The 27,289-nt window shown below is 34.9% G+C and overlaps 1 protein-coding gene across 1 annotated transcript in view; it reads right to left on the bottom strand.

The window, feature by feature from the left end:
- The window catches only part of CSMD1 (CUB and Sushi multiple domains 1), a 1,065,588-nt gene that overhangs the window by 507,919 nt on the left and 530,380 nt on the right, over nt 1-27,289 (bottom strand). The window contains exon 4 of the mRNA XM_014251392.2: nt 6,030-6,224. Coding sequence (XP_014106867.1) covers nt 6,030-6,224 — 195 coding nt within the window. The remainder of the gene's footprint in view (nt 1-6,029; nt 6,225-27,289) is intronic.

Raw genomic sequence — 27,289 nt, 5'->3', positions numbered from 1 at the left:
ACTTGATATGTTATATTATAAAGTCCTATTTCATCTCCATCTACTCTAGACAGGATATCTGATATATTAGTAAAAAAAGTTTCATATTTTGAATAATACAGAAATAGTGATGGACTAATTATTTGCTACCCTGGCAGAAAAGTTCATTTATGATAGTTTGTACTTAAGCAAACTTAAAATCAAAACCCAGCTCTACCACATTTTTTTATGCAAAAACATGGTTTTAAGAGAAGAGAGTTAAATGAAGATGTCCACAAATTAATCAGCAGTAATCTCATACTCTCTCTCACAAAAAAATAAAATATCAGTCTTCAGGATATTGTAAATATTATTGTATTTTTCAGTTAAGTATCCTAAACTGTTTTCTAGTGATATGATTATCCTTCACTTGAGAATGTTTTTGAAGCTGATAATGATCCCTTAAAAGAGCAGCCTACAACAAATTAAGTCCTAATTTTGAAGCAAAAAGAGAAAAGGCTGAATTCTTTGAAACCAAATTAATGATCATTGAAAATTTCACTTATCTTTTTTTTTTTACTAATTACGAAATTTAATCCAATTATTCCCAGAACTCTATGAGCATTTATCAAATCCTTCATGTTTTTTATGACTGTGTCTGGTTTGTTTTTCATTTTTAATAAAAAAAACTTTCTCTGATCTTAACTTTGTTCATGGTCAGGCTGAAGTTTTTCTTTTTCCATTCTTTGACTTTACTGCATCATTCTGGACACCTGTTATGTTTTCATTGTGCTGATCATCCCATTTTTTAACTTGTTCCAAACTTCCAGGCCTCCTATTTCACAGATCAAGCTTTGAACTGGCATCTTTTCATTTTTTATCAGGTTCCCTCCATAGGTACTGGCACATGCTGGAACCATAGGATCTAAACATAGATATACGTGTGTGTAAATATATGTATATGCATAAACATGCAAACACACACATACAGATATATAAAACTACTTGGATCTGTGTCCTTAAATCTCTCGGGTGTGATCTATTAGTCCTTCACTACCATGTAAGAAATTACACAGTATCTGCTTTCCTATCTGCTCTTGCTGAAACACTTCTCTGAGTTGTTATTTGATGAGTTACAATGAGGGCTTTTTCCAAATTTCATCTCAGTGTAAATACTGCACCAAATCAGATTATTCTGGAAAATTGCTCAGACAGGAATGCACTATGTCACTCTACAAATTAGAGACTATAGGGTGGATATAGGGAAAATATTCTCACTTTATCATGTAATGTAACATGAGTAAGCAAAATTATGGGATTTTTTTTTTATTTTCCTTTTTAAATTTTAATTGTAAACATGCATAAATATGGGATCAGGACATCCTTTTCTCCTCAAACTTATAAAACAGTATCTGTCTAAACATCAGAGGTTGAGAAGAAATTATAACAGAATTGCTTACTACCTCAGAAGGTATGTATAACAACAAAACCATCATTTTCTCTTTGCTATATTTTTTTTTCAAAAACGTCAGCTCAGCATCTCTCTATTCAGTTTATTTTACTCTAAGTGAACCACAGACTCTTTTTTCTTTCATCCTTTGTTAAGGAATACATTTTTTGATTCTATATATATATAAATAGACGTGTGTGTGTGTGTGTGTGTGTGTGTGTATGTATGTAAAAATATGTATTTTAACCACAATATTTCTCCAACAATAGTTCTTAAATCTGAAACCTGATTAATTATTACTTGTTCCTTTTGGACTTTTCTGATATAAGATCTTTTTTACTTTATTTTCTTTATTTTTCCTCCAATAGATGGATGTTTTTAATGATAATATATTACATATTCCTCCCTTCACAGCTATTTTTATTGTTAGAAAAAGCTTACCATTGTAATATCACTAATCCAATTTGTATTCCTAATGTTAGCTTCATAAAAATCTTGACTCATGCAACTATAATCAACTAGGGATTCTCAAAATTACTGAGAATTGAGAACCTAATTATACAAAGTTCATTTAGAAGTAGTCACATATCATAAATCAGCTATTAGTGGAACTACTGAAGAGAATGAAATTAACTTTCAAAATGTTTCAGAATTGTACTGCACAGTATTTCAACCTCAAGACAAAGAAGGCAAATGTTTTGGATGACACTATTATGGCAGCTGAGAGTGAGACAACAAAGAAATTTTTAATTCACCAGGAAAAAAAATATTAACAGAATATACGTTGGCCATTGATTCTCTATGAATATTTTTGTAAGTATACAAAAGTCTAATTTGTAAGTATATTTGAATATACCTATAATTTTTTTTTTTTTTTCAGAAACTCATGGTAAACTTCCCAGCTTTCTTTTAACAGTTGAAAATTCCATCGTTGCTCTTATTTACTTTGTGGAAAAATGACTAGGTTTTAATAATTATCTCATCCTTCAGGATTTACCTTTGAACTTTTCTCTGGGGATTGTTTCCTATTTGGGGGATCCAGGTATTTTATTGAAAGAAAACAGGAAAAAAAAATATCTTGACAGTAAAATTCTCTAAACTTTCAAAAAATGGCATTAACTCATTTGATTTCTGTTCATTCAAAGCCATTATTGAGTTTCCAGCACAGCTCCATCACTCTCACCATGGCTGTAGTTTAAAAGGGGAACATCTGAAACTGAGCAGCAGCCAGAGAAAGAAAATGTAAAATACAAGAGTCAACGCTGTCTACATCTTCCAGGAGAATTAGTCATCCACTAGGAATTCTTCTAGCAAAACTAGCAGTTATACAGTTAGACAATGCTTAAATTATGGGACACCAGCTTCTTAATGTTTCTGGAGTTATTATGCAACAAAATTGCAGAAAGTAGTATTTTTTCGGCTTCAGCAAAAGTAGGGAAATGTACCACAGAGAACAAGGCTGTTATGATTTTTTAGTATATAAGCCTCAGAGCTTTATTTAACTTGTTATATTATCTTGAATGTGTGTCATGAAATTAGTTTATGATGACAAGAAAGAAGAATACCATCTGGAAACTGAGCTGTAACAAAAGATGCTTTCATGGAAAAGATCAAGGTTCTTAGAGAAACAATCGGGAAACATGTCTTGCTTGAAGTTATAGAGAATGGAAAGGACTACCTCATGGCATATGTTCCAGACTGATAAAATGAAATAAAACAAGGAATGCCTAAAATATCTAATCAAATCCAAATTCCACATGAATTCTAAAAATTCGCTGAGGCAATGGCTCGGCTCATGTAACTGTTAAATAACTTAAATAACTTAAATAACTGTTAAGTAACTGTTAACTGTTAAATAACCTTTCTTTTATTATCCTCATTTCTTGTCAGAATGTACACAGAATTGTTTGGATTTCATGTGAGGTCTGCAGGAGGTTTAAGAACACACCTGATTTTTTTATTAAAAGGTTAAATTTGTGAGTTACAAATCATGGACAGAATTTCAGTCTTGTGAAAGATATTTGTATGCAGGCAAACACAGCCAGAACAGGCAGTATCTGGAGAAATATAAGAAATATTTAGTAGACACTGATGATACCATGAATTTATGTATATTTTTCTGACACCTGTTTGCTACCCCTTAGTAAAATGACAAAAAAAGCCAAAACCAAACATTTAAAATCAGACACTGAATGGTTAGAAAATTTTTGTTTCTTCTGTTTTGAAGCACTAGTAGAAGAATTATCTGTTGAGTACTGAATGAAATCAAATACAAAAAACAGACCTGGCCAAAATATTTCTTAAGTTTTTTGATTATCAACCCTTGCATTTTTTTTGGAGCACAGAAAAGTATAAAATATTTCTTTGCAGTGAGGAATTACGATACAAGAGCCCTTACTCACAAGTAACCATTACTGGATGAAACAACTTCCTTTTGTTGCTCACCCACATGGGCACAAATAATACTGCCAAGAGAGTGGTAGGAGTAGCAGAAAAGGGTATCCACAGGGCATGAGAAAAGGCTGAAGAGCATAGGAGGCCAGAGAAGTTCTCAATCCAAGGGGAAAAGTTCAGGTAGAAGTATCAGATTCCAGCACTTTACTAAGGAGCTGGTGCTGGGCAACAGGGCTTTGGCCTCTTTGACCACAGGGTCTTCTTCAAGGAATGAGGACAGGAGGGGAGGTATAGGATTTGCCTGGCTGAACAGGGCAAGAGTTCTGCTGACCTAGTGAAGAGAGCTCTAAACTAAGTTTGTCATGGACAAATGCCAAAACCTAAAGGCAAATGGGAGAACAGGCCCAGGGAAGAAGACATGGGGACAAGGCAGTGAATGTTTCTCTCCCTCTCACAAAGCAACATGAAGCCATTTGATGTGCCTGTATGAAAAAACATGCTCCACAGGACAAACTGGGCAAACTGAAAGTGCACATATATGGTCACAGAACTGTGGTGAGAGAGTTCACTTGAATGGAGGGCTCCAATGGATAGACACAGACTCTATCTATGATTTTCTAATGCAGGAAAAAAAGAAGGCTGCACCTTACACAAAGTAGGGTCTTGAACTAACAGAGCTCTCTCTACTGCACTATAGGCAATGAGCTCTTAAGCTCCTGTGGGCTAGAATGAGAAGGGAAAGTCAAGAGAGAGATCATTATTGAATATCTGCTATAGGTTATCTGATTGAGCAGTGATCAAAACTGTTAAAGTACCAGAAGTTTCCCAGACACAAGGTCTGGTTATCATCAGAGACTTCAACCACCCCAGCATCTCTGGGGATGGCAGCATAGCAGAGGGCAAGCAATGCACTAGATATCTGATTTCACATTTTTTTTAAATGCATGTACAGGACAGACCAGCCTGATGTAGGAGCAGAGAACATGCAGACAAGTCATATTTAAGAGCAGCTGTAGTCACAATTACCATTAGCTGAATATCTTAAGGGAAGTGAGAAAGGCAATTTATAGAATCAACACCTTGGACTTCAGCAAAGTAGATTTCAACTTATTTATGAAGTGATAAGCAGGATGTCATGGGATGATGTCTTGAAGGGTAGAACTGCCATTCAGACAGACTCTTATGGCAGGATTTAACAGGCTGGGAAAATAACAGAAATCTCATGAAATTCCAAAACAGAAATGCAATATACCTGGAAAAGTCCTATACCTGGAACAGGATCATTCTATGTAGAAAGGAATTATTTGCTAGGTGGCAGCTCTGACAAAAGGACCTGAAATCCTGGTGAAACACAAGTTGAGTGTATGGTGCACCTCTGCAGGTATTGAAAGATTACCTCATATGGGTTGCATGAGCAAGGGCACAGCCAGCAGCTAAAGAGAGTTCATCTGCTTGGCACTTAGGAGGCCCCATCTAGAATGCTTTGTCCAACCCAGGGTCCTTCAGCACAAAAGAAACACTGACAGTGACAGACTAGAACAAGCCCAGAGAATGGCCACAAAAACTTCAAGATGGTGAAGAACACATTGTATGAGACATGAGGCTGAAGGAAAAGGATTTTTCAGACTGTACAAGTAGAGGGTATGTGAAAATCTTATAGCACTGTTTAGTTTAGGAAAGAACCAGAATGGAAACAGAATCTTTTCATAGACCCACAACCAGAAAAGAGGAAGTAGACATAATCTGTAAAATTCTTACTTAAATTGGATGTGAGAATAAGGGCAGCTGGGAACCATAACAGGTTTCCAGACAGACTTTACAATCTTCATCCATGGAGATATTAAATTTTCAACTAGGCAAAACCCTGAGCAATCTGACACAACTTTGAAGTTATCTATGCTCTGAGCAGGAGTGGGATTCAAAGGGACTGGACCGCTCTTCTAAGTTAACATCACTGAAGCTTTTTTCCTGGCCAGGGGCCAGGTCCTGTCATGATATTGATATAGCTGTGTCCCACGTAAACAGAAAGGAAATAACATAAGTAGATCATTATCTGTCTCTGAATGCAAACTCTGGAGTGTCACTGCTTGAGTTATTACAGTTTTAAATGGTGTCAATTTTTAGACAGGAGATTAGTACACTTTAATTTAGGGGATAAAACCCCTCAAAATAAATTTATTTAATCCGCTGTTTGTATTTAATAGATATTTCATGTCTTCATTTTTACCTCTGCAAAATGGAACTGGAAAATCCCACGATGCACCGTTCCCAGGACTCACAATACATGTCAACATGGCATGGCCTTCTAGGATGTAACCAGAGATACAGCTATATCGGATTTTATCTCCAATGTTGAATCTGGTTCCATGAAGTACTCCTTTAGGTATTTCTCCTGGGTTGCCACATGTATGACTAGGTAATACTGTCAAAAGAAAGAATGAAATAAAATACAGTTAAAATTTGCAGAATGAAATAATAATACTTGTCTAACAATTATAACTGACTATTTGGCTTTGGTTTTGTTTTGGTTTTTTAAACATGATTCCTTATACAAATAAGGTGAAATTAGGTTATGGAATCTTCTTGTGCAAAACATTTCAGTTTTTAATAGATGCCATCATTTTCAAAGTTAATTTCAAACTCAGTTCTTGGTTTAACAGTCTTTCAGTGGAGTTCCTTACAGATCTATTTTCAAGCAAAGTGTCCTACATATCTTGCTGGTTTTCTTTGAATGGAGTGAAAGAAATTTGTATTTAATTCTACCTTGTCAATATTGCAAAGATATTCCTACAACATAATTATGGGTGCAGGCAGTAGAAAGCCCTTTATGTACAGTTTTCATTTAGGTGGTGAAATAGCAGTTTAAAAGAATGCAATAATTAACTGTTCTCTGACAGTAAATTAAAGCCTCAAGTATATAAAAAAAATTGATTTTCTTCTTAGTTTCACATTAGTTCAGGTTCTAGAAAGTAAATTAAGTCAATATTTATTAAAAGAAACAAAAAATATTAAAATAACTAAGCAGTGACATTGGGAAAATATGAATGGACACAGTTTCTTCATTTTTATTGCAGAAACTAATGACCATTTGTAAATATTAGATATTTGAAAGAGGTTGTCTGAACAAGTTATCATCTTAAAGATGGCACTCCTCCACCTACAAAAAACCAAAAAATGTGTGTAGGGGAGGAGAAAAATTGGTTTGGGTCTCAAACTTTGAAAGTTTTTAATGGAACACCACTCCATTCATTGAAGTAGTACAACTTTAATTTCCCTTAGAGAAGAGCTAGAGAGCTAAAGTGGTCATGAACAGAGCACACAATATAAACATGTGCATCAAAGAAATGGTGGTCACATATAATTCAGGTTTAATTTCAGAAGCCACATGTTTGATAAACAAATTCTTTTACTCCTTACTTCCTCTTTCTCCTTACTATACACATCTGCAGAAGAAGCTTAACCATGCCAGCCTCTAACCTGCTTGTTGAGAGGATTAATTACTCAATACAAGCATATCCTCAGAATATTTTAAAGCATTATATCAATATATCAATATTAATTATGCCTCATTATACCATGTAAGCTCAATTAGTGAATGCACGCCCTTAATTCATTACTCCGTCACGGTAGCATTTAGATGATGGTAATGACACTAAATTTACAAGTCAAGTTATAAAAAATTTTGAAAAGGCCAACAAACATAAAAAAATATTAGAAGAGAGAACACTTTCACTTACAACATAATTTTATTATTAAAGTACCAAAATATTCTACAAACACTAGCAAGAAAACAAAAATCACCCAAGACTAATGAATGAGGAGTTAGACATGTCTTCTACTCATTGCAGATCAAAGATCTAAGATTTCTTGAATTAAGGAAACTAATTAGTTTTTTGCAAATAGCTATCAAAGGTAGAAGCAAACATTATGATACCTGGCTTATTTTGTACTGTTTCAGCAGGTTTAACAGAATAAGGTATTTCTCTGGATATGCTCACTTACATTGATAAAAAAGTCACTTCTTCATTCACATATATCAGAAACATTACAGATAAATAAAGTCTTACATATAAAATAAAGATATCAGAATAATTGGAATAAAATAAAAATACTGATTTGTATTACAAAAAGCTGAAAATTATGATCTATTACCAGCTACAGCATATACTGCTATATGTTTTTAGGACTACAGAAAATGCTACCTCTATCTTTTCAAACTTTCCCCTGTTCACTGTTTTAGTCATGATAGGTTAACCCAGGCATTTGTTCAGTACAAGTCAAACAAATAAAATTTTTTTAACTCCTTTGATACAGGAGAATACTTGACTTTGAGAAAAAAGATCATTGTTATTTTCTAATCAAAATATTTTTACAAAGAACTGTGAATTGAAGTAGTTTCATGAAAAAATCTGATGCATGCAGCAAAAATTTATACAATCCAAAAGCCAGCTTTTATTTTTATGAGAGGGTGTTCTATCAGAAAAAAAAAATGCATTATTCAAAGCTACTATGAATTCTGATAGACTTCATTCCCAAGGAAACACATCACAAAAAAATCTACATCTGCCATATAAATAACAACTGTCACTGGACAACTGCTGAAACTGTATTGCAGCAAGTCAGTCTTGTATCTCTGAAAAGTCTCCTAAAATATGATGTTTACCTGCATCTCCTTACCACTTCCTCTGTCAAGAACTCCAGAGAAAATGGTACTTGGCATCCTGAAATTTGCACGCACTTTACCACAACCTCCTGAAACCCAGTGAAAAATGAGTGATCTGAGAATGACAGCTATACTCAATAATACATGTAATAGTTCACAGGACTTCACCACTTTTCAAGATCAAGCATTCAACTACATTATTTATGTGCTTTTCTAAAATTTTGACTGAAGTATATTAAGATAGACACAGAGTTCCATCTGCACAGACTTTACTGTTTCTAGTCTAGACCTAAGATGAATTAGCCTTTGAAGGTTCCTAACAGTGAACAAAATAGTTTAATCTTTGGATTATGAGGATTCTAGCTCTCCAAAGCTATCATATGCATCCATCAAGCTTTAAATTCACTGCCAAACTTCCAGTAAAAGATCCATATTTGTCTGTAGAGTTACTGAGGTCTGCTGTCAATAAGATTGCAGTAACAGGCTCTTGATTCATTACTTTGATGTTAGCTGTGTATTGAGAACTATTATAAACTATACTACACTGAAGCACTTAAGATAATGGATTTTTTATATGGAACTAATGTTAGAGTGCTCTCACCACGCTTCATAATTTTTTTTTTTTTCACTCAAGGCCTTTCCAATTTTGGAAAAAAAAAAGTAATTCCAGTGTTTGAAGAAAAATCTGTGTAGTCTTGATATTTAGTCTTAGGAAAAATATGCACAATGGATAGCCCAGGATGTCTTTCTCCAGTTTTCTTCTCAAGTGGCATGTCCATCTTCACCATTCTGACAGACATAAAAACCTGTGTAGACTTCACTTCCTACCACAGATCAATCTGTACCACTTTATATTAACTAAGATTTATTCATAAAATTAAGCTAAAAGATAGGCCTTCCTCATACATTACCTCTATCTTCCTGGACAGAAGAAACTTTTGACAAATGCGCATGATCAAAATACATAATGAAAAAATTAATGATCTAAAATGCCAAAGGTTTAACTTCCTATTCAAACAAACTATGCATGCTAATTTTCTTTTTTTTTTTCCAGAAAAACATTCCAAACATTACAATCTATAAATGTAATGTTAATATTTATTATGAGACAGAAACAAAAAGCTACAATATGGCAGGACTGTAAAAAATAGTAGAAAAATGGAAGCTTGGTGATATATGAATTTTCAGTTAAAGATTATTAAATAAACTCATATTTAACAAATTACTCATTCTGAAATGGTGTGTATCAGATTATTTATTTATACAACCTTTTCAAGACTCTTATTAAGGTTAAACTTTATTTATTTGCAACACAGGCCACTTGAAAAATATATTGACAGCATCTTAAACGTAGTAATCCTTTACTTTCACTTATGAAGAGTTTCCTTTATTTTTTTCCTATATATTAGACTTCATCATCTACCTTTTTCTGATTTATCATACCAGAGAAACCCCTAAAATTAAACAGCAGTGGTTGATAATGAAAAAAAAAATAAATATAAATGGTAGCTGTCACTGGACTGAATAAACTTTTGAAGGACTTTTTCACCCAAGTTTTCTTACTATGGTCTCCACACTGGAATGGAAGAGTCTTTAAATAAGCAATAAGCAATACTTAAAGTTTTTCACGTGTTCACTTCAAGCAGTGCCACTGCCAACGCCACTTCATGGCATTGTGACACTGGCAATGCTATGTCCTGATTTGGTAAGATCTTTTCTTCTATTTTAGTTTAAGAAGTTGAGATACGTTCTGATAAGTCCTGAAGGATTTGAGGTCTCTGGCAGTCCAAATCCTATTAACTGTTACGTGTACAAGACATCTGGATTTCAAACCAGTTATAAAACTATAAAAATTAACTTCCCAACCTTTGCTGCAGTTAGTATTCAGAAGCTCAATTTGACTGTAATTTTCAGGAGAAATAACATTTCTTTTTTGTCTCAGATGTCACAATCATCAACTAGATTGCAAAGATCGCCTAGAGGCTTTAGCAGCAAAAAGCTCAAACTGCTTATGTCAGTTAAAATTATGTCAGTTTCACCCTTCTGTGAACCACTTGCTCAGCTTATATAGGCCACACACAGTAGTTGGAACTTGACAGCAACAATTCAGAGAGCAGCTAAGTGCCAATTGGGAAAAATAGGAAGGGGAAACAAGAAAGAAAAGGAAGTAAATGTTTTTCCTACATTTATTTCAATATCTTCACATGACTTTACAAGGATGTATTGTATTTGTTATTTTTCCTGTTACTGAAACAGCTGAAAAAGTTTTCCATGTTGCACTTAGGTTTAGCCAAATGTAAAATTGCTGTCTTTTTGCTGGTCCTTAGTCCGTCTACTACAGTCCCCTGAGTGTTTTCTGACATTATCTTAAATTGGTGGCCACAGGCAAAACTACACACAAAGGAAAAGGCATAAGTTAGGAGGAAGTGAGATACTCCTTTGATACTAATGATAACTTTGGAATTACAACACTGGGAGGGACTTCAGAAACTCTGTGGAGAAAATCAGGGTTTCAGAAAATTTCAGGGTATATGTCAAGATTTTCAGTAAGTGTGAGACACAGCCCATGATACCCTGTCCACATGGCTACAGTAAGAGTTGCATTTTGCCATTTCATGCATAAATAGAAGACATATATTCAACTGTATTTACAGCTTCAGAAGAAGAAAACAGGTTTTGAGGAAGGTAATTACTATATATATATATATATATATATGTATGTATGTATAATAACTCCTATAAACAGAACACAATAAGATCACAAATAGGAGATAAAGACAGCTCCATTTCCTTGCAAGAGTGGCATTGAAACTGAAGTTTCTACTCAGCAAACTGAGTATCTTTTCCAAATTTTAACTTTCAGTTCAACATTAGACTGGAAGAGCTAACAGAATCATTAAAGGTAAATCATGCACAGAATTTTCACCTTTATTCTCTCCAATTATGAGGAAATTTTTCTCGAGTTACAAATAATCATGATCAGAATCTACTACTAGAAGGGTAGTAGCCAATTGTTTGTCATTTGCACATGTGCACATACACCCACACAGACACAACTAACTTGTGAAATCTTTAGTGTGCAAGTTACCAATAAAAAACTTACATCTTTCTTAAAAATTATTTAATCAAAAATTAATGAATTTCACTATGTTTACACTAGAGGAAGGACGTGTTTACTCATAGAAACAAAAACATACAAAGTGCAGCTTCATGGAATACCTGATAATTAAGCCATATTTACACTAAAAAGCGTCAAATGCAATGTTCAAGGGTCTACAGGGCACAGATCTGTACCTATTGCAGCATTCAACATGGTTCTCTATATATCTGCTGGCAACTTTTTTGTTCAGACTGTTTTTGTCTGTAATTTTTTTCTTAAAATAATCCAAGCAAAAAAACCCACCCAGCTTTATTGGGTGACAGAAATAAAGCTGTCATGTTTAGTCTTGCTATCTTATTTTTATCCAGTCCCAAGATCAGAAGAAATTTCTTTCCTGTTGCATGTTACTTTCTGTATTTGTGCACACATGAAACATTGCAATATTTGCTAGATAAAATGCTTAGATTGTAACACTTTTGAAAGACTCAGCTTTCTTGTTTTACAAGCATTTACCCAACTGTGTCTGTCCATCTCTAAGGATGTACAAAACTGTATTGGATTGAAAGCTATGAAAATCATTTAGGAGTATACAGCACCTTTAAAACTTTAATACATCTTTCGCATTAAGATTGATATTTTAATTTTCTTTTGCAGGTAATAACCAAAGATTGATGGATTTTATTTTTATTGCGTTCACTTTTATTATGTAATAAATGTCTTGCTGTTGGTTATAAGATCATAAAAGTCACTATCATACAAACAATGCCAGAAAAATCTCAAGTGCAAAGGCAATCTGAAGTTACAGCTAAAACTTTCTATTTCCTCATACTTATTTTGGTTCAGATGTGCTACACACAGAGGTGAACTGAGATCAAGCAATATTTTGAGTTTTTAGATCTCTCTTGAAAGAGGAGAACAAGTGGAGCATGGCAGTCCAGGCCAGGGCTATAAAAAGGATTTGAGGATGTGCAAAATTTATAAACAGAAACTTTGCCAGCTATCAGAAATGAAAACTAATTAGTAATTTTCTTAAAAATATCAAAACAATACCCTTCCATCTCCTCTAAAATGTTCAGTGTATTCTATGGTCTGTCTTCCAGTTTGTCAGTATAATCATCAGAAGTATGCACAGTATCTGCCCTTTGCATTCCAAGAAAGACCTTCTAGTAAAGAAGGAACTCCTGTCTTCTCAACTAGCCTTCCACAGCATTAAACTTCCAAACTGTCAATAACAAAAACACAATTGGAAGACTAGTTCATCACCTCACATATGATAACAAATTAATCCAATAAAGTATCTTTTTTAACCTGACAACTTTTGATGATCCCATTTGGCAAAAGACCTATATTCATAAAAAAATCATCCATCCTGTCTTTGAAAGCCCTGGGAACACGAGGGTAAAAACAACAATATCTCTGTGTGCTAAAAGAGGCACTTATCAAGCAAAAGGGTAAGTGCCTTATATGAAGGCCCACATACAAATCTGATTACCCATGTTCAAATTAGAGTTATTTCAGTAATTGAGTATGAAGCAAATGCATAACAGATTCCTTAAGTGATCAAGAGCTGGAAAGCTTTTAAGAGAATACTGGAAGGTTTTTACAGCCACAGTCTGAGAAATTAAGATTAAAATGCAGTGAAAAAGTCAAAAGACACTGCAAGGCAAACACCAGGTCATAAGAAATAACGTACTAGCTCTGAAGGTCAGGCTAGGAAAGAAAGGAGAACAAGTCACAATTACAAGCAGGTTGAAAATGAGATACGTTCTTAGTGGAAAAATAAACTGTTGGGTAATTTCCATGAAGGTATATGAAGAGAGGAGAATGGAGGTAGTGTAATTAGTTTGAAGCAGACCTAAATTTATAAAATAACTTTAAACAACAGTTACTCCCTGTATATTAAGAGTCTTATCAATAAATAAAGAAGCTTCCTCATTTGGCTGACATAACTGGAGACAAAGGTGTAAGAGACCCACTCGCAGATGTCCTGTCCTGTCAGCCTGCCAAGACACAGGTGTTTGGGTCTGAAAACTGAGATGGTTAAAACTGAATAAGGAAGTTAATTGACTTCTCACTTTACATGGAAAGGCACAATTATTAAAGATGGAACACAGGAATGTACCAAGATTATCTTGGTATACTAACATGATGAAATAAAATATATTGTACAATAAAGATTTTTTGTATTCTTTCTACTGTTAAAAATGTAATGTAGATTAAAAATATTTACATACATCTTATGCAACTATACATAAATTTTACACATCTAGCAATCTGAAGACTATTTTTTCCTAAATCTCTTGACACATGAATCTTTTTGACCCAGGCTGAGAATTATGGTACAAAGACAAATGAAAAAGACCACACTGAGGGCAAGACAACAAGATACATACTACAACTGTACAGATGAATTGTGAATAAAAACTGTTGGAAAGAGATTTCACAAGCAGATTTTCTTTCTATTGCTCCCAACACTCTCTGCAATGATTGTTGCTACGAAATAAAATGGGATTTTGAATTATTAAGACCTGCCATATGAGGAAAGGACAGTAATTTTAAGAGAATAAGACATGAGCTTACTCTTTAACTTTTAAAGTTGCAATGACATTGTATACAAATCTCGTAGATACACTCCAAGTAATGCTTGTTAAATATAATCAAAAATCTTTATGTTTCAGCAAAACACATTCAAGATGAAAAAAAAAATCTTTAAATCTGAACAGATAAAGCTTAATGCAAAGCATCTAATCTCCTGTATTATTTGATAAATAAAAACTGCAAGACTTGTATGTACCACATTTCTTTTCTCAAATCTAACTACTTCGAGGTCAGGGAAAACCTCTTAGGACTCAGAGACAAGAAAAGAAGCAATGGCAGATTAAATTTGGAAAATATCAGCTTCAGAAATAGGTACACTACTGATGATTTAATAGAGACTTATCTTCAGCTAACAGCAGCTTGTCATCGTATCTGTAGACCCTTATTACTAATTAAAGTAAGGCAATAATCTTTCAAAACCCATTTTCTTTCTTTCTTTCTTTCTTTCTTTCTTTCTTTCTTTCTTTCTTTCTTTCTTTCTTTCTTTCTTTCTTTCTTTCTTTCTTTCTTTCTTTCTTTCTTTCTTTCTTTCTTTCTTTCATTCTTTCTTTCTTTCTTTCTTTCTTTCTTTATTTCTTTCTTTCTTTTCTTTCTTTCTTTCTTTCTTTCTTCTTTCTTTCTTTCTTTCTGTCTTTCTGTCTTTCTGTCTTTCTGTCTTTCTGTCTTTCTTTCTGTCTCTCTCTCTCTCTCTCTCTCTCTCTCTCTCTCCCTCCCTCCCGCAGATTGCAGATGTCAGGTCATCTCCTGCTGTTGTGATATCCTTTACTGGTGTTGGGTTTCTTCCCTCTTGTTGATCATTCAAACATGATATTATTTTCAACCCAAAGCCACTTTCCATACAGGGCACATCACAATCCTTTCTTAGCACAGTGCAATGATCAGGATTAAGAAGAAGTCATCTTTGTGCTGAGGAATTTAGACAATTAGTAGTCAAGATAAAGCAAAGTTAAGAAAAGACAGGGGAAATCTAAAGTACCTTATAAGCAGTGTAGCACTGCTTGGAGGCATGAAAGTGGGAGGTAAGTGGGACTGAATGATTGGCTGCCACTCATTGCTCCTTCTGTGTCCTTACCACTGTAAACATGGGGTTTGCTAACTCCACAGTGTTTTGCCTGGACCAGTGCCCTGATTTCAGCCAAGGACAGGGCTAAGTTTTTGCAGTAGCTGTGAAGGGACAGAGCCTGGGGCTGTGTGGGCATGGCTATGAACCTAATTTTATTCAAAACCATCACGTGTCATTGCCAGAAGTGGAACAAAAGAGCACTCTCACTTCTGCAAATGGTGTTTCTTCTCATGGAATAAGGATGGCAGACAGGGGAGCAGTGAGGGTGGGGTGCCACTGGCTGTGAGTCTCATCAGGTCAGGCTGGGTGAGCATTTTGTGTGTGAATCTCCCTTTTTTTTGTACTCTTGTTATTGGTATTGTTGCAGTTACTGTTCATTTTCTTATCTCATCGTTGTTTCCAGTATGTTATTCTCCTCAAAACTTGTCATCTTTGCTGTATGTGCCTCCAGTTCTCCTCTTCAGACACATTTTAGAGTCTCATGGATGGGGAGGAGAGGGCCACTAAATTCGGGAGTAGCATTTCTAAACCACAACAAACAGGCAAGCAAATGGAGGGAAAAAAGCTAATCTATGATAGTTTTAATTCCTAGCTCTCAGATTTTATGAACATGTGGCTGTGGGTGAGACCTCTTGTACTTTAGACCTTTATTCTACCCTAATTCTAATGAAATGCAGTGAATAATAAAAATGCTTCAGGGTTATTAAATTTCAGCACAAATCTTTAAAATGGACCTATAGAAAATCTACAAATTTGGGCTGAAGTTAAATAGTGATCTTTATGGGGACTATAACGAGTCTTTTGGGGTTTTCTGCTTCACTTCTAATTTTTGTCAGTATGATTTCTTATTAACATAAATTAAAAGGTATGAAGTCTTGGAAGAAATGAGCTATCAAAATAACATCCTGCAATTAAAACCTGTAAATAGTGTTTGGTAGGACAGGATATTGTCCACATCTTCCATCCATGTAATGTTTTCTCTGGCCTTGTACATCACAAAAGCTCATAGGTCTTAGTCCACCAACAGTAGGGGAATCAGCCTGGTATGAAGGGCAAGCAATGACAAAGTATCTTTTACACAGTGCTGCCCTGCTTGGAGCTGTAAAACTGATAGGTAAATGAGCTTTCCTCCTGTGAATACTTAAGCCATTAAATGCATTTTAAACTTTACGGTATATGTTAAAACTGTGAGGTTACTTTATGTAGTGCTAGAAGAAATCCTGAGTTTCCTATGTTATTTAATAACACATAAAACACAGGAATAGGTAAGATAAGAATTCTACATTTTATAAAGAGTAAACAGGATCTAACAAGTTTCTGTTTTGAGAAAAGCCAGCTCAGGGAGTTCCTATGCAGTTTATATTCAAAGGGAGGATGTGCACAAAAATTTATTTTTTATCACTGTAGTGTGCATATATGCCCAGCTTATGATGGGACCTGCAAATAATGAATCTGTACATTGGTTATTTTGAATTAAAATAAAAAGAGGTCCTTATTACCTGTAATTGCCATCCAAGATTTACTGAGCTCTCCCTTACAGCTGCTCAGGTGACTCTTACTTTCTTTCCTGTTAATTCAGTGTTGTACTTAAAAGGAACAGTCCTGTTTGACAGCTGAGATTTGATTTTTACAGAATTAGTCTTATTCCCTGAAATAATTCAATTCCATTGGCTGCAGCAGATAAGTAAAATCATCTGTTTAGTCACATCCTCTACAATAGTTAGTCAAACTGACAGATTCAAAGAAATCTCAAAACCATAGTGGAATAAGAGGGAAAAATAGTCAATTATTCTTGATGTTAAGAAAATATTGGATTAAAGTATTGCTTGCATGCTGATAATTTTATTTAACAGTAATGTACTTTTTCACTGTTTCTATAATTTAATAAATAGCCATTACCACACTTCATGCCATTCTCATTGATATGTGGTTTCTGGTTGACACAAGGTATATGTGTTTTTCTGAAATGGTCTAGTAACATCTTCTTACATATTTCCTTTTATAGCTTTTGGGTTTTTAATTGTCATGATTGTGTTACCAATATTTTTTTATTTTTTCTTTTAATCACATTTATTTGATTATCTCTTGAGTGTCACGCTCCCAAAAGAAATGTGTGTGTACTTATGAGAAAGTAAATTCACCTTTGCATGCTGTCTACCAGAAATGTCGCAATGGCAGCATTGTTGTACTTGTGATGGTCGATGGGAATAAGCCAGGCAAAACTTTCGTGCAGCAGTTTAACCAAGCAATCAAACTATGTCAGAATTGAGAAGACTCATAACTTTTGGATATGAAGCCTTTTTTCAGGTCAAGATCTTGCTGAGCAAGCTTTATGCCTGCTGTTCATACATGCCTTGCCTCCTTTACTCTAAAATGGTATTTTTCTCACTTTTGTATGTTGAAAAATGCTAAATACATACTATTATAATCTGATAGAGTACATGGGAAATTCTGGAAGACACAAACAACCCCAGGAAATGTGGATTTTTTAGGTTCTTTGGGGTTTTCCTTCTCCACATGCAGACCCATATTTCAGGTGTGTGTGAGTTTCTTACAGCAGTACTTTAAGCTCTGTAAAACAAAGCTTTTCTTTGGATTTGTGTCTCATAACTTATATTTTCTGACTTTTTCAGGTGTGAAAGCAATAGATTGAATTGCTGACATTATGATGGTATTATTACATGGAAACCACTGCCCTGGCTGTAAGAAGCAACCTACCTTGTCTTGAAAGAGAACAAGTTTTCTCAAGTTCTAGACATGAAATCAAGAGCAGCAAGGACAATCTGTGCTGCAAGGTTGGCATGGCTGGCTGGGTTAGGGGTCTCACCAGCAACAGCCTGGGGGGGCAGGACAGTGCTGAGGGTTGTGTCCTGGGACAGGCCCAGCACTGGTATGGGTGCACAGAGCTGTGGGGCTGGGCACAGACCCACAACAAGGCTGGGACATCGGCAGTGCTGGCAGGAACTCTCTGGAAAAGCCCTGAGCCCCAGCAGTCAGACCTTTTGGTGAGCTAGCTTTGTCACTAGCTGGGCAGTGTGCTGGTGGGAAGGGTTGCAGACTTGTGGCCATGACTAAAGTTAGATGGCCTGAAGAGTTTTAAATAATATTCTCTTTGCCAATGCCCATACTCCATTACAATGGAAACTTTAAATCTCAGTAGTATTAAATCACCTTTCTCTGGGGATGTGCAGGATCAGTCAGAAGAAAATACTTTGACTGCACAACTCTACCCTGAATTACATTGACTTTAGGGCAACCTTTATGACCAGCTTCTTTGTGCATGTCTATTTAATTTACATATGAGAATGCCAGAAGCACTTTGCCCAGTAGGACTCTGTAAGTTTTATAAGGACACATTTTTTCACAAAAAAACATCAGTGATAATAGTGTTTTGATAAACCAAAATACTGAAAGAAAAATAATGTCCCCTTGATTCCTAACAATAACTTTTTCAACATTTTTTTTCTTTTTTACAATTTGAATCTGCTGGATTTAGATATCTGGTCTGTATATTATTTCAATTTCTGACTGTGAATTCTTTGACTAAACACTTAGAATTAAAGATAGTATGAGTACAAGTATGACACTTCACTGAGACTTACAAGCTTCAAAGAAAGGACAAACCCATAAGATTTCTAAATCTCACTCACTGTTTTGAGAAGAAAGATTTAATAATTGTGAAATTTAAAAAATCAAAATGCTTTATTTTCAAATAAGATGCACTTCTATGCTGCTTAATTTTGCTGATAATTGCACATCTGAAATTGAAATTTTGGAAATTTCCTTCAGATTTTGGTAAGACCAAGAAAAATGTCTGTGCTGTTACCTACTCTAGTCAGACACAAATTTTTAAACTCGTACCACATTGATTATTTCCATAAGAATAGGGTTTCCAAAATACAATTAGTACACTATTTTTTTAGCTGTTAGTGAAAGTATTTTGAGGAGCAATGTGTAGTAATTCTTACAGCATTATTAGTATACACATTTTGCTTCAGCATTCAGCATCTAAAATAAATTCCAACAAACTCTAAACCTGATTTTCCAACTGCAATTAACCATGAAGATTTTTAATACCCAAAAATGCCACATATTTGGCATACTGAAGGGGCATTTAATAATTTGAAGTATTTTGTTGGTTTCATAAAGACTTCTTGTATTGTTGGGAGATATTTCACAACCAGCCTTTGAACTACATTAAAAATGTCAGTGAATGATGAAGGCACAGCATGTGCGTCTCTTGAGATGTTACCTATCACCTTGACAAGCTCTTTGTAAATTGAAAAGTGGTTTAGCAAAAAAATAGCTGCTGTGTGTGATTAATGAATGAATATAAAAGCTTTCACTTCTCAGTCATTTAGCAGCTGGCAGATTACAGAGCTGCTTTTTGGGGAGAAAAACTAACTGGTTAGTATTAGCAGAGAGATACATAAAATCACTTTCTCTCCCAGAGTTTATGTGAAGCAAATCGATGTGCCAGGCTACACCTGAGAGGGGCAGTGCAGCAAGAATTGGCACCTTTTAGACTAGAGAAATCCATAAAATGCCCTAGGCAGTTATTCAACAGGTTAACATCTCCAGGCAACAGAGTGTTATGAAAGCATTAGGAAAAAAAAAAAAAAAAAAATCCTATTTGATCTCTTTAAATCTTTTGCATTTGTGTAGATACAATCCTTGCTATCAGTACAGTTCAGACTTTATCCTTGCTTCCTTCTTTAAGATCCTGTAGGAATATACTTTTAGCTTTTTTTTTTTTTAAATTTTCTCTTGTTTGGATATTTAAGCTATTTAATTGGATATTTATTTGGATACCTAAGATATATTAAGGCGGGTATATGCATGCATTGAAAATAAACCCCAAAAGCTCCTTGGTAATGTGTGAGCAGGTTGTCCCACTCCATCAAAGATGGCAGCAGAGATAATTTTATGATTTCTCCCCTGCATAATCATTGTAAATGGAAAGATGGTCTTAGTGCTTCTTTCTGTTCACTGTGGGATGTATCATAGAATTATTAATAAAATAAACAGGAGTGAAGTGCTCTCTAACAGATAGCAAAGGGGTACAACCTCAAAAGTTTAGTTCCATCTACCACAGTAGCTACTGATACTCTTTCTCTTCCCTGTCTGGGATGAGTGAGCAGTCGATACAGGGCTGGTGTCCTTGTCTACAGCAGAATATACCCCCTGTCAAGACGTGGGCAGAGGCACTGACAGACATCTATATTGTTGTTGGATGGATCACAGCACGAGTTTTATTTGGGCCAAATTGCACTTTCCTGAGCAACTCTTGGGAATGATTTAGAAGTTGGTACAGCCTGGTAACTGTTCCAAACAAGCAATCTGGACAGAGCCATCCTGTTTTGCAGCTCAGAAAGTTTAATACTAATGTGCCAGCTGGACTCAGTTCTGTTAAGTTTTAGTGTACAGTGTACATCATGTCTCCTTAGCCTGATCAAGTGACTCACTTGTATGCAAAGTCTCTGGAAGTGCAACACGATCTCCAGTGAAACAGTCTTCAGGGGTTTTCAGTAGAAGAGACTTATTTATTTTTTAAGATTTAGAGAAGAGCCTTACTCCCTTGCATACTTGTAGTAAAGAAACAAACATGAAATTAATTAGTTCTGGGACAATTTTTGCATTAAACTTTCTTTCGTTGCTTCCAGTAAATAATGTTTTAGACAGATAATAGTAGACAATCTTCTTTAGCTGCACATTGAACAAGTATTTCAGTAAAGTAAACTTCCTTTGATATGGAATCAGCCTCACAGATGGCTTCATTGTTTAAATAGCCACAAAACTAACTTTTCTGCCAAGATTGTGACAAAACTGAGGTGCTTGAAAATATCTTCTGCTGTTCTATGGGCTGTTTTGTGCTTATGGTTAAAATATACCATGATAACCAAAGTGGACAGAATGTCATAGTACATAAAAAACATTGAGAGTTTCTTTTGGTTTTGATGGTGTTGGAGTCCTAAAGAATGGCAGAGTTGGAGAATGTATAGAAATTCTTTAAATTGTGTCTGTAAGTTTCAGTAACATCCAGAACCTATAAGAAGGGGTAGATGAGAATCTATGTCATTTCCAGGTACAGATGGTCCTGAGAGTTAGTCCTCTACAGAGTCAAGTTTTGATTAGACCATTATTGAACAAATAAACTACAAATTGGACCAGTATAGGCTTTAGTTGGGTGCAAAACATTATTTGTGTGGATTCCATATGGCTAGTTGTGCAAAACGAGTTTGAGAGTAAGGTTTAAAAAAAAAGAATAAAATAAAATAGGGAAATTGTGATCTGTAATTACAGGGTAGGAAATTTTCACTCATTAAAAATCACTGTGATCTAACACAAATCAAATTCAAGCCTTAGGAGCCAAGTGCTTTAGAAATTACAATGGAATTTTACACCAAATATTTCAGAGGAAATATCTAGGGAGATCTGGCCTCTCACTGCCACTCTTCCATTCCTTGCAAAGTTATTACTTAGTGAAACAATGTTATAGGTTTTACTCTGAGAAATCTAATTCTTATCCTGGGAACAACCACAGGTCATCATAAGACTGAACCTGTGACATTTGTAGTTTAATATTTTTATTTCCTTTTTCTGAATATCTATTTAATTAAAGGGATACAATGCAACTTTGCTACTCATTGTCTTTTAATATAGAATGCAAACAAAATGAAAAAATTTTAACACCATGGTATTTAATTTAGGTTTGCAGTGGATTAAAGTAACTTCTTTTTCTCTAGATTCCTGCTTCTTTGTCCCATCAGTGCAGAATGATTTTTAGCAGAGTGCTCACACATAATGGACATAGGCATATCAGCCTAGCACGATTCAAGCTTAAAGGCTTTTGAAGGAGTTTTTAAGATTTCTCATGAAAAAACTGACTACAAAAAATCCCCAAAACCAAAGGTTTTTGGTTTTAGGATGGATTTCCATGATGGGCCACAGATCATTTCTAGAAATAGCACATATTGTCACCCAATAAATACATGCTAAATATGTACTTATATGACAGAGATTTCAGAGGTTCTAAAGATGCTGCTTCATTTTACTGAGAAAAAATTTAGAAAAAAAACCCAAACCAAAACAAAATCAAAATCAATTTAAAGTTTGGTTTATTCAGTCTGCAAAATATTCTCTTTTTTGTAATTAACTAGAGTGCTAAGAACAACATAATGTGAAATTGTATATATAAGGTTTTGACCTTCTTTCTGTTCTTGTTTCTCCTTTTTCTCCCATTTGTGCATGACCCTTTTTACCAGGTATTTTTTCTACCTACCATGCAAGAAATCTACTTTACAGAAAGCCCAGAGAAGGTATCATTAAGAAACTTTAGATTATGGTTTCATAATGTAGTTCATTTTGCTCTCTGAACTGGTTTTCTTGATGCTCTTCGTTCTTATTCCCACGCTGCAGCTAACGAGCATCTCAGTGGTGTTACCCACTGCAGCTTAGTCATCCTGCCAAACATGCAATTGCGTGTGTGTTGGGGGGATTTTTTTTTTTCCTTTGCAAAGCCAGATCAGTTCTTTTCACTTATTTATAGATTGTTTGTGTAAGCCACTGTACGAAAAAAGAGACCAGCAGAAAGCAATGAAAATAAGCAACAGAAAATCATGTTGTTATGTTAAAACAGAGGTTTGGTGACAGAATTTTCTGTTTTAAAGAGCAGTCTCTGCCTCACCTTGGCTAGTTAAATAGAAAATGTCTGTTGCATGCTGGGAGACACAAACACCAAATAAATTGGGAATATTTTTTTTCCCCTGAAGTCATTTAAATCATGAAAATTTATAAAATTTCACCTTTCTAAACTCACATTAAAATTGGTATTTTCATCAAAAGAATGTTAACTTTTCACAGTTATAGCTGAGGAGCGCAAAATATTCACTGTTCCATTTAGGTCCACACAGTGCTGCGCATTGAAATGTATGTTACTGGAGGACTTCCCAGGTAGAAAGTTATTTATAATTTTTCTGTGGCTAAAGCTTTTGAGGTGGGAAATTCTTCTCCTGTCCTTATATTGCTATTTTTCCATACAGCCAGAGTGATGAGCATGTTACATGTCGGACTTGTTGAAGTATGAGCCTGCAAATGCTAACCAGACAAAAGTCTTCCTAGCTTCCATTGCTTTCAGATGCCATATCTAAGAACAAATGGAGATAAAGCTGAAAAAGACTACTGAATTTCTGTTAGCACAAGAATTTCTAACAATGGCAACAGAACAAAGTATTGAACTAGGAGAGGAAAAAAATCAATCAACATTCCTTCAGGAAACTGTAAGGACTTGGACTGCAGGGGCTTGAGAACTGCAATGCTGTCATCCATACAGATTCCTTGTTTTCACCAGTGTGCAAGACAACTCTTAGCATTGACCAGGGACAAGGACAGGACAGAGCCTTTTTTTCCTGACATATAGAATGTGAATCAAAAATTAGTAACAATTATGTTTGCTGTGCAACAAATTCAGGACTTAACTACAGGTCCCAATTCCTTTCATTTTCAATTATGGGCACAGACAAGAGGCTTGTATGCCATATTGAATTCCTGTTGAAAATTTGCCTCATGATTGTCTGTTAGCAAGATAAAGTTTCAGGTCTCTGGGAGCAATAGAATGCCACTGATGGAAGTGTTAAGCACAAAACAATAGTTCTGGAAAGCTTGCAAGAGTCCACAGTCCAGCTTTGCTAAAACCCTCCACAGTGGCGTAAGTGCCTGTGCCAGAGCTTTTAAAATCTGGGGCTTTTTTGTGGAAAGAAGGAAGGAAGGAAAGGAAGGAAGGGAAGGAAAGGAAGGAAAGGAAGGGAAGGAAAGGAAGGGAAGGAAAGGAAGGGAGGGAGGGAGGGAGAGAGGGAGGGAGGGAGGGAGGGAGGGAGGGAGGGAGGGGGGGCGGGGGGGAGGGGGGGAGGGGAGGGAGGGAGGGAGGGAGGGAGGGAGGAAGGGAGGGGGGGAGGGAGGGAGGGAGGGAGGGAGCTTGTTGCAAGATTGCATGTATTATGGCCAACATTAAGACGGTGTAATAAACCTGAAAAATAAGTCATAGCATTCCAGTGAGTTGCAGCCAATTGTGAGATTGTGTGCAATATGCATTATTTCAAGGTAGTCTTGTGTCTATAAACTACCATCATCTGTCCATATAATTAATTATATATATACATAGTCACTGATAGAGTTTTCAGCTTCAAAGAAATTCTAATGTCCCTTTGTGATATTTGCAAACTGGAGCCCAGATTCACAAGAAGAGGAATGGGAGTTGCACACTGGATAAGACACAAAACAAGCAAAAAACCTCCCAAAAACCCCACTTTTTCCCAGTAATCATATTTAGTTCTGAAAATTTTTAGATCTTTTGAGAACTTGTAGATCTTGTCAGGAGGTTTTATCAGGAAAATATAGATTCAACTTATGTACCACTTACAGGACTTTTAAACTCTTCAAAAAATTTTAAAAAGCAGGATTACAGTAGGTAATTAGGAGACATGTAGTTGTTTTAGATCAAATATCTTAGGTGACCTTTAAATCTCCTGTAATAAAGTACCAAGTGTTATGTAGTTACTCTATTTTAACCCAGTGAATTGTATAGTAAAACACAACTCGCAGAAATGGAGAGAAGCTTTATAAGAAGCATAAAGCACTGCCATCTTACTTCTGTACTTTTAGTTAAAATGTGTATCTAATTTTGTACTTGCAATTTTGGTTATATTCCACAGCTACTTTTTCTTGCTGAGGTTCTCCTAGTGTAATAATTTTTCTGTTTTTCTCCTCTGTGAAGGTACATGTACTTTCTAATCAAATCTTTCCATCAACTACATTTGCAGTGAATGGGAAGGGATTGATAAATTATTTTTCCCAAGCTCAATTCAGCAATAAAATACTATTTCTCTGTTTCATTTTTTGGTGTAATTTTATTTCCTCCTTCTCATTCCCAGGTGTTTACTTCTTCAAAAATGAAAAGAATAAATAAAAAAAAAAACAAACAAAAATAAAAAAAAGAAAGAAAGAAGAGCAAGAGAGCAAGAGGAAGCTTCAGCATTTTTTCTTCCACAGGGGACTCACATTCTGTGCATCAAATACGTTCATTTATTAAAAGATAGGGTTTAGCTCAGATAGATGGAAGCATCAAAGGTAGAGGAAGATTGGAAGAAAATTATCAGGTAATTTTCAAACTCCCAAATTCATACTCAAGTAAATAGACATCTCTTTTCATTTGAGAATTTTTATCAAGGATCTGGGATTTTTGTATACACTTGAAAGCTAAACACCTGTAACTGCCATTCTGAACAATGACCCCTGCAGTTCATGGGGAATGTGGACTACAGCTGCTGAGTTTCTGGTCCAAAATCTTTCAGTGCTTTAAAAAGGAGCTGGGTTTCCTGGACAGTAGAAAGAAGTGCAACACAGCTTGCAGTGTATTACTGCTAACAAAGGATTTAAAATAGCTGTCTATGGATGCAAAATACAATTCTAATGGAAACTAGTACCAATAAGTGTAAATGAAGTGTAAGCACATTGTTACTGTCAAGGAAAGATGTTGAAGGTGTTTAAAGTAAAAAAAAAAAAAAAAAAAATCAGGTAGGGATTCTGGCACAGAAGAATAGAATCATTTTAGAGATGGATACTGACTGAAGACTGATAGATATAATTTGTGGCTATTTTCTTTCTTGGCAAAAAGTCTGGATAAATAAAATTCATCAGCAATCACTGTGTACTCATTCTAAAATGTAGGGAAATAAGAACAAGGCATTAGTTTCTATGTTTCTTAAACCTAAATACAACAAAATACTCAAAGGATATGCATTGGAAAATAATTAAATTCCTTATTTCTCATGTCTCTGAGGATTTGGAAAAAAAGTAATTTATCCACCTCAGGGTGGATATTCCTTCAGGCTGCTGTTGATACAAGTTTTTGGTGTCTTTATTATTTAGAGAGAATTTTAATGCCATTTCTACTATGACTATATATTTTTTTAAGCTAAACATTCTTGAGAATAGTTTTTCAGAATTCATAAATTCAAGTCAAATTGATAGGATATAAAAAAACATATAGTCCTAAGCTAGGAAGAGTAATTGATACAAAATTTAATTGGATATCAGAGTAAGCTTGCATTGTACATTTCTTTATTGCAAGTATTCTATATTATAAATAAATACACTATTTATTTTATATGTTATAATATTATTTCTGTACTCTATTAGAAAGTTCTTTTCCTTTACTAAGTGGTATCAAGATTAGATAGGATGAAAATAAATACCTACACAAAATCAAAACTTTACAAGAGATGGTTGGGAGCTGGAAATGAGTTCCAATCAGGACTCCCTCCCCTACACTTATTGTTTTGTGTTAAAGATTGCTTGTTCCTTCCAAGTATTTATACTATAATTTCTTAAATATTTTGATGTTGCTATACAATACTCCAAAGGCAAATATCCTACTGCCTTCAATGGGGAGAAAGCTTTAATTCAGGGTATTTCACTCTGCAACATCGTTAGGTGACATCTCTACCATCTAGAGAAGCTTCTCTTGCATACTAACAGAACATCCAATTAAGCAATAAAAAAAAAAAAAATAATTGTAGTTCTTGCAATCTAAAAGAGATGATTAAGGAACTTCTGAGGCATGCAGAGGTATAAATTAGCAAAATAAAAGGATGTTAACAAGGCCAACATTACACAGATAGAGCATAAACTACATCATATAGCCAGGATTTGATCTAACTGTTCAGCAGATTATCATTAGAGTTAAAAAACTATACACATTTCCAATTTTAAAAGCTGGTGTTCTGTAGGATTTGAAGTAAAATAAGAACCAATTGTAGAAAAAACAAAGTCCCTAAGGAGAATCTCCACAGATGCACATTCACTTCAAAATAATACTTTCAATAATTTCAAAATAAGTTAATTAAAGACACAATTAGAAAACAAAATAAAATGTGCAGCATTTTTTACTGAGAACATGGTACCATTGAAGGTAATGGGAACTTTAGGTGGTATTCTTGGGGTTTTGACTTGCATAGAGATTGTTTTCTTCTAGTAGCTGGTATGTTTTGGATTTGTGCTGCAAAT

Source organism: Pseudopodoces humilis, chromosome 3 (genome assembly GCF_049639895.1).
Source record: "Pseudopodoces humilis isolate 2021_Gansu_Grassland_sample_001 chromosome 3, ASM4963989v1, whole genome shotgun sequence".
In the NCBI taxonomy this organism is placed as follows: Eukaryota; Metazoa; Chordata; class Aves; order Passeriformes; family Paridae; genus Pseudopodoces; species Pseudopodoces humilis.
Note: the sequence above shows the minus strand (reverse complement) of the source record. Positions and strands in the feature narration are given on the sequence as shown.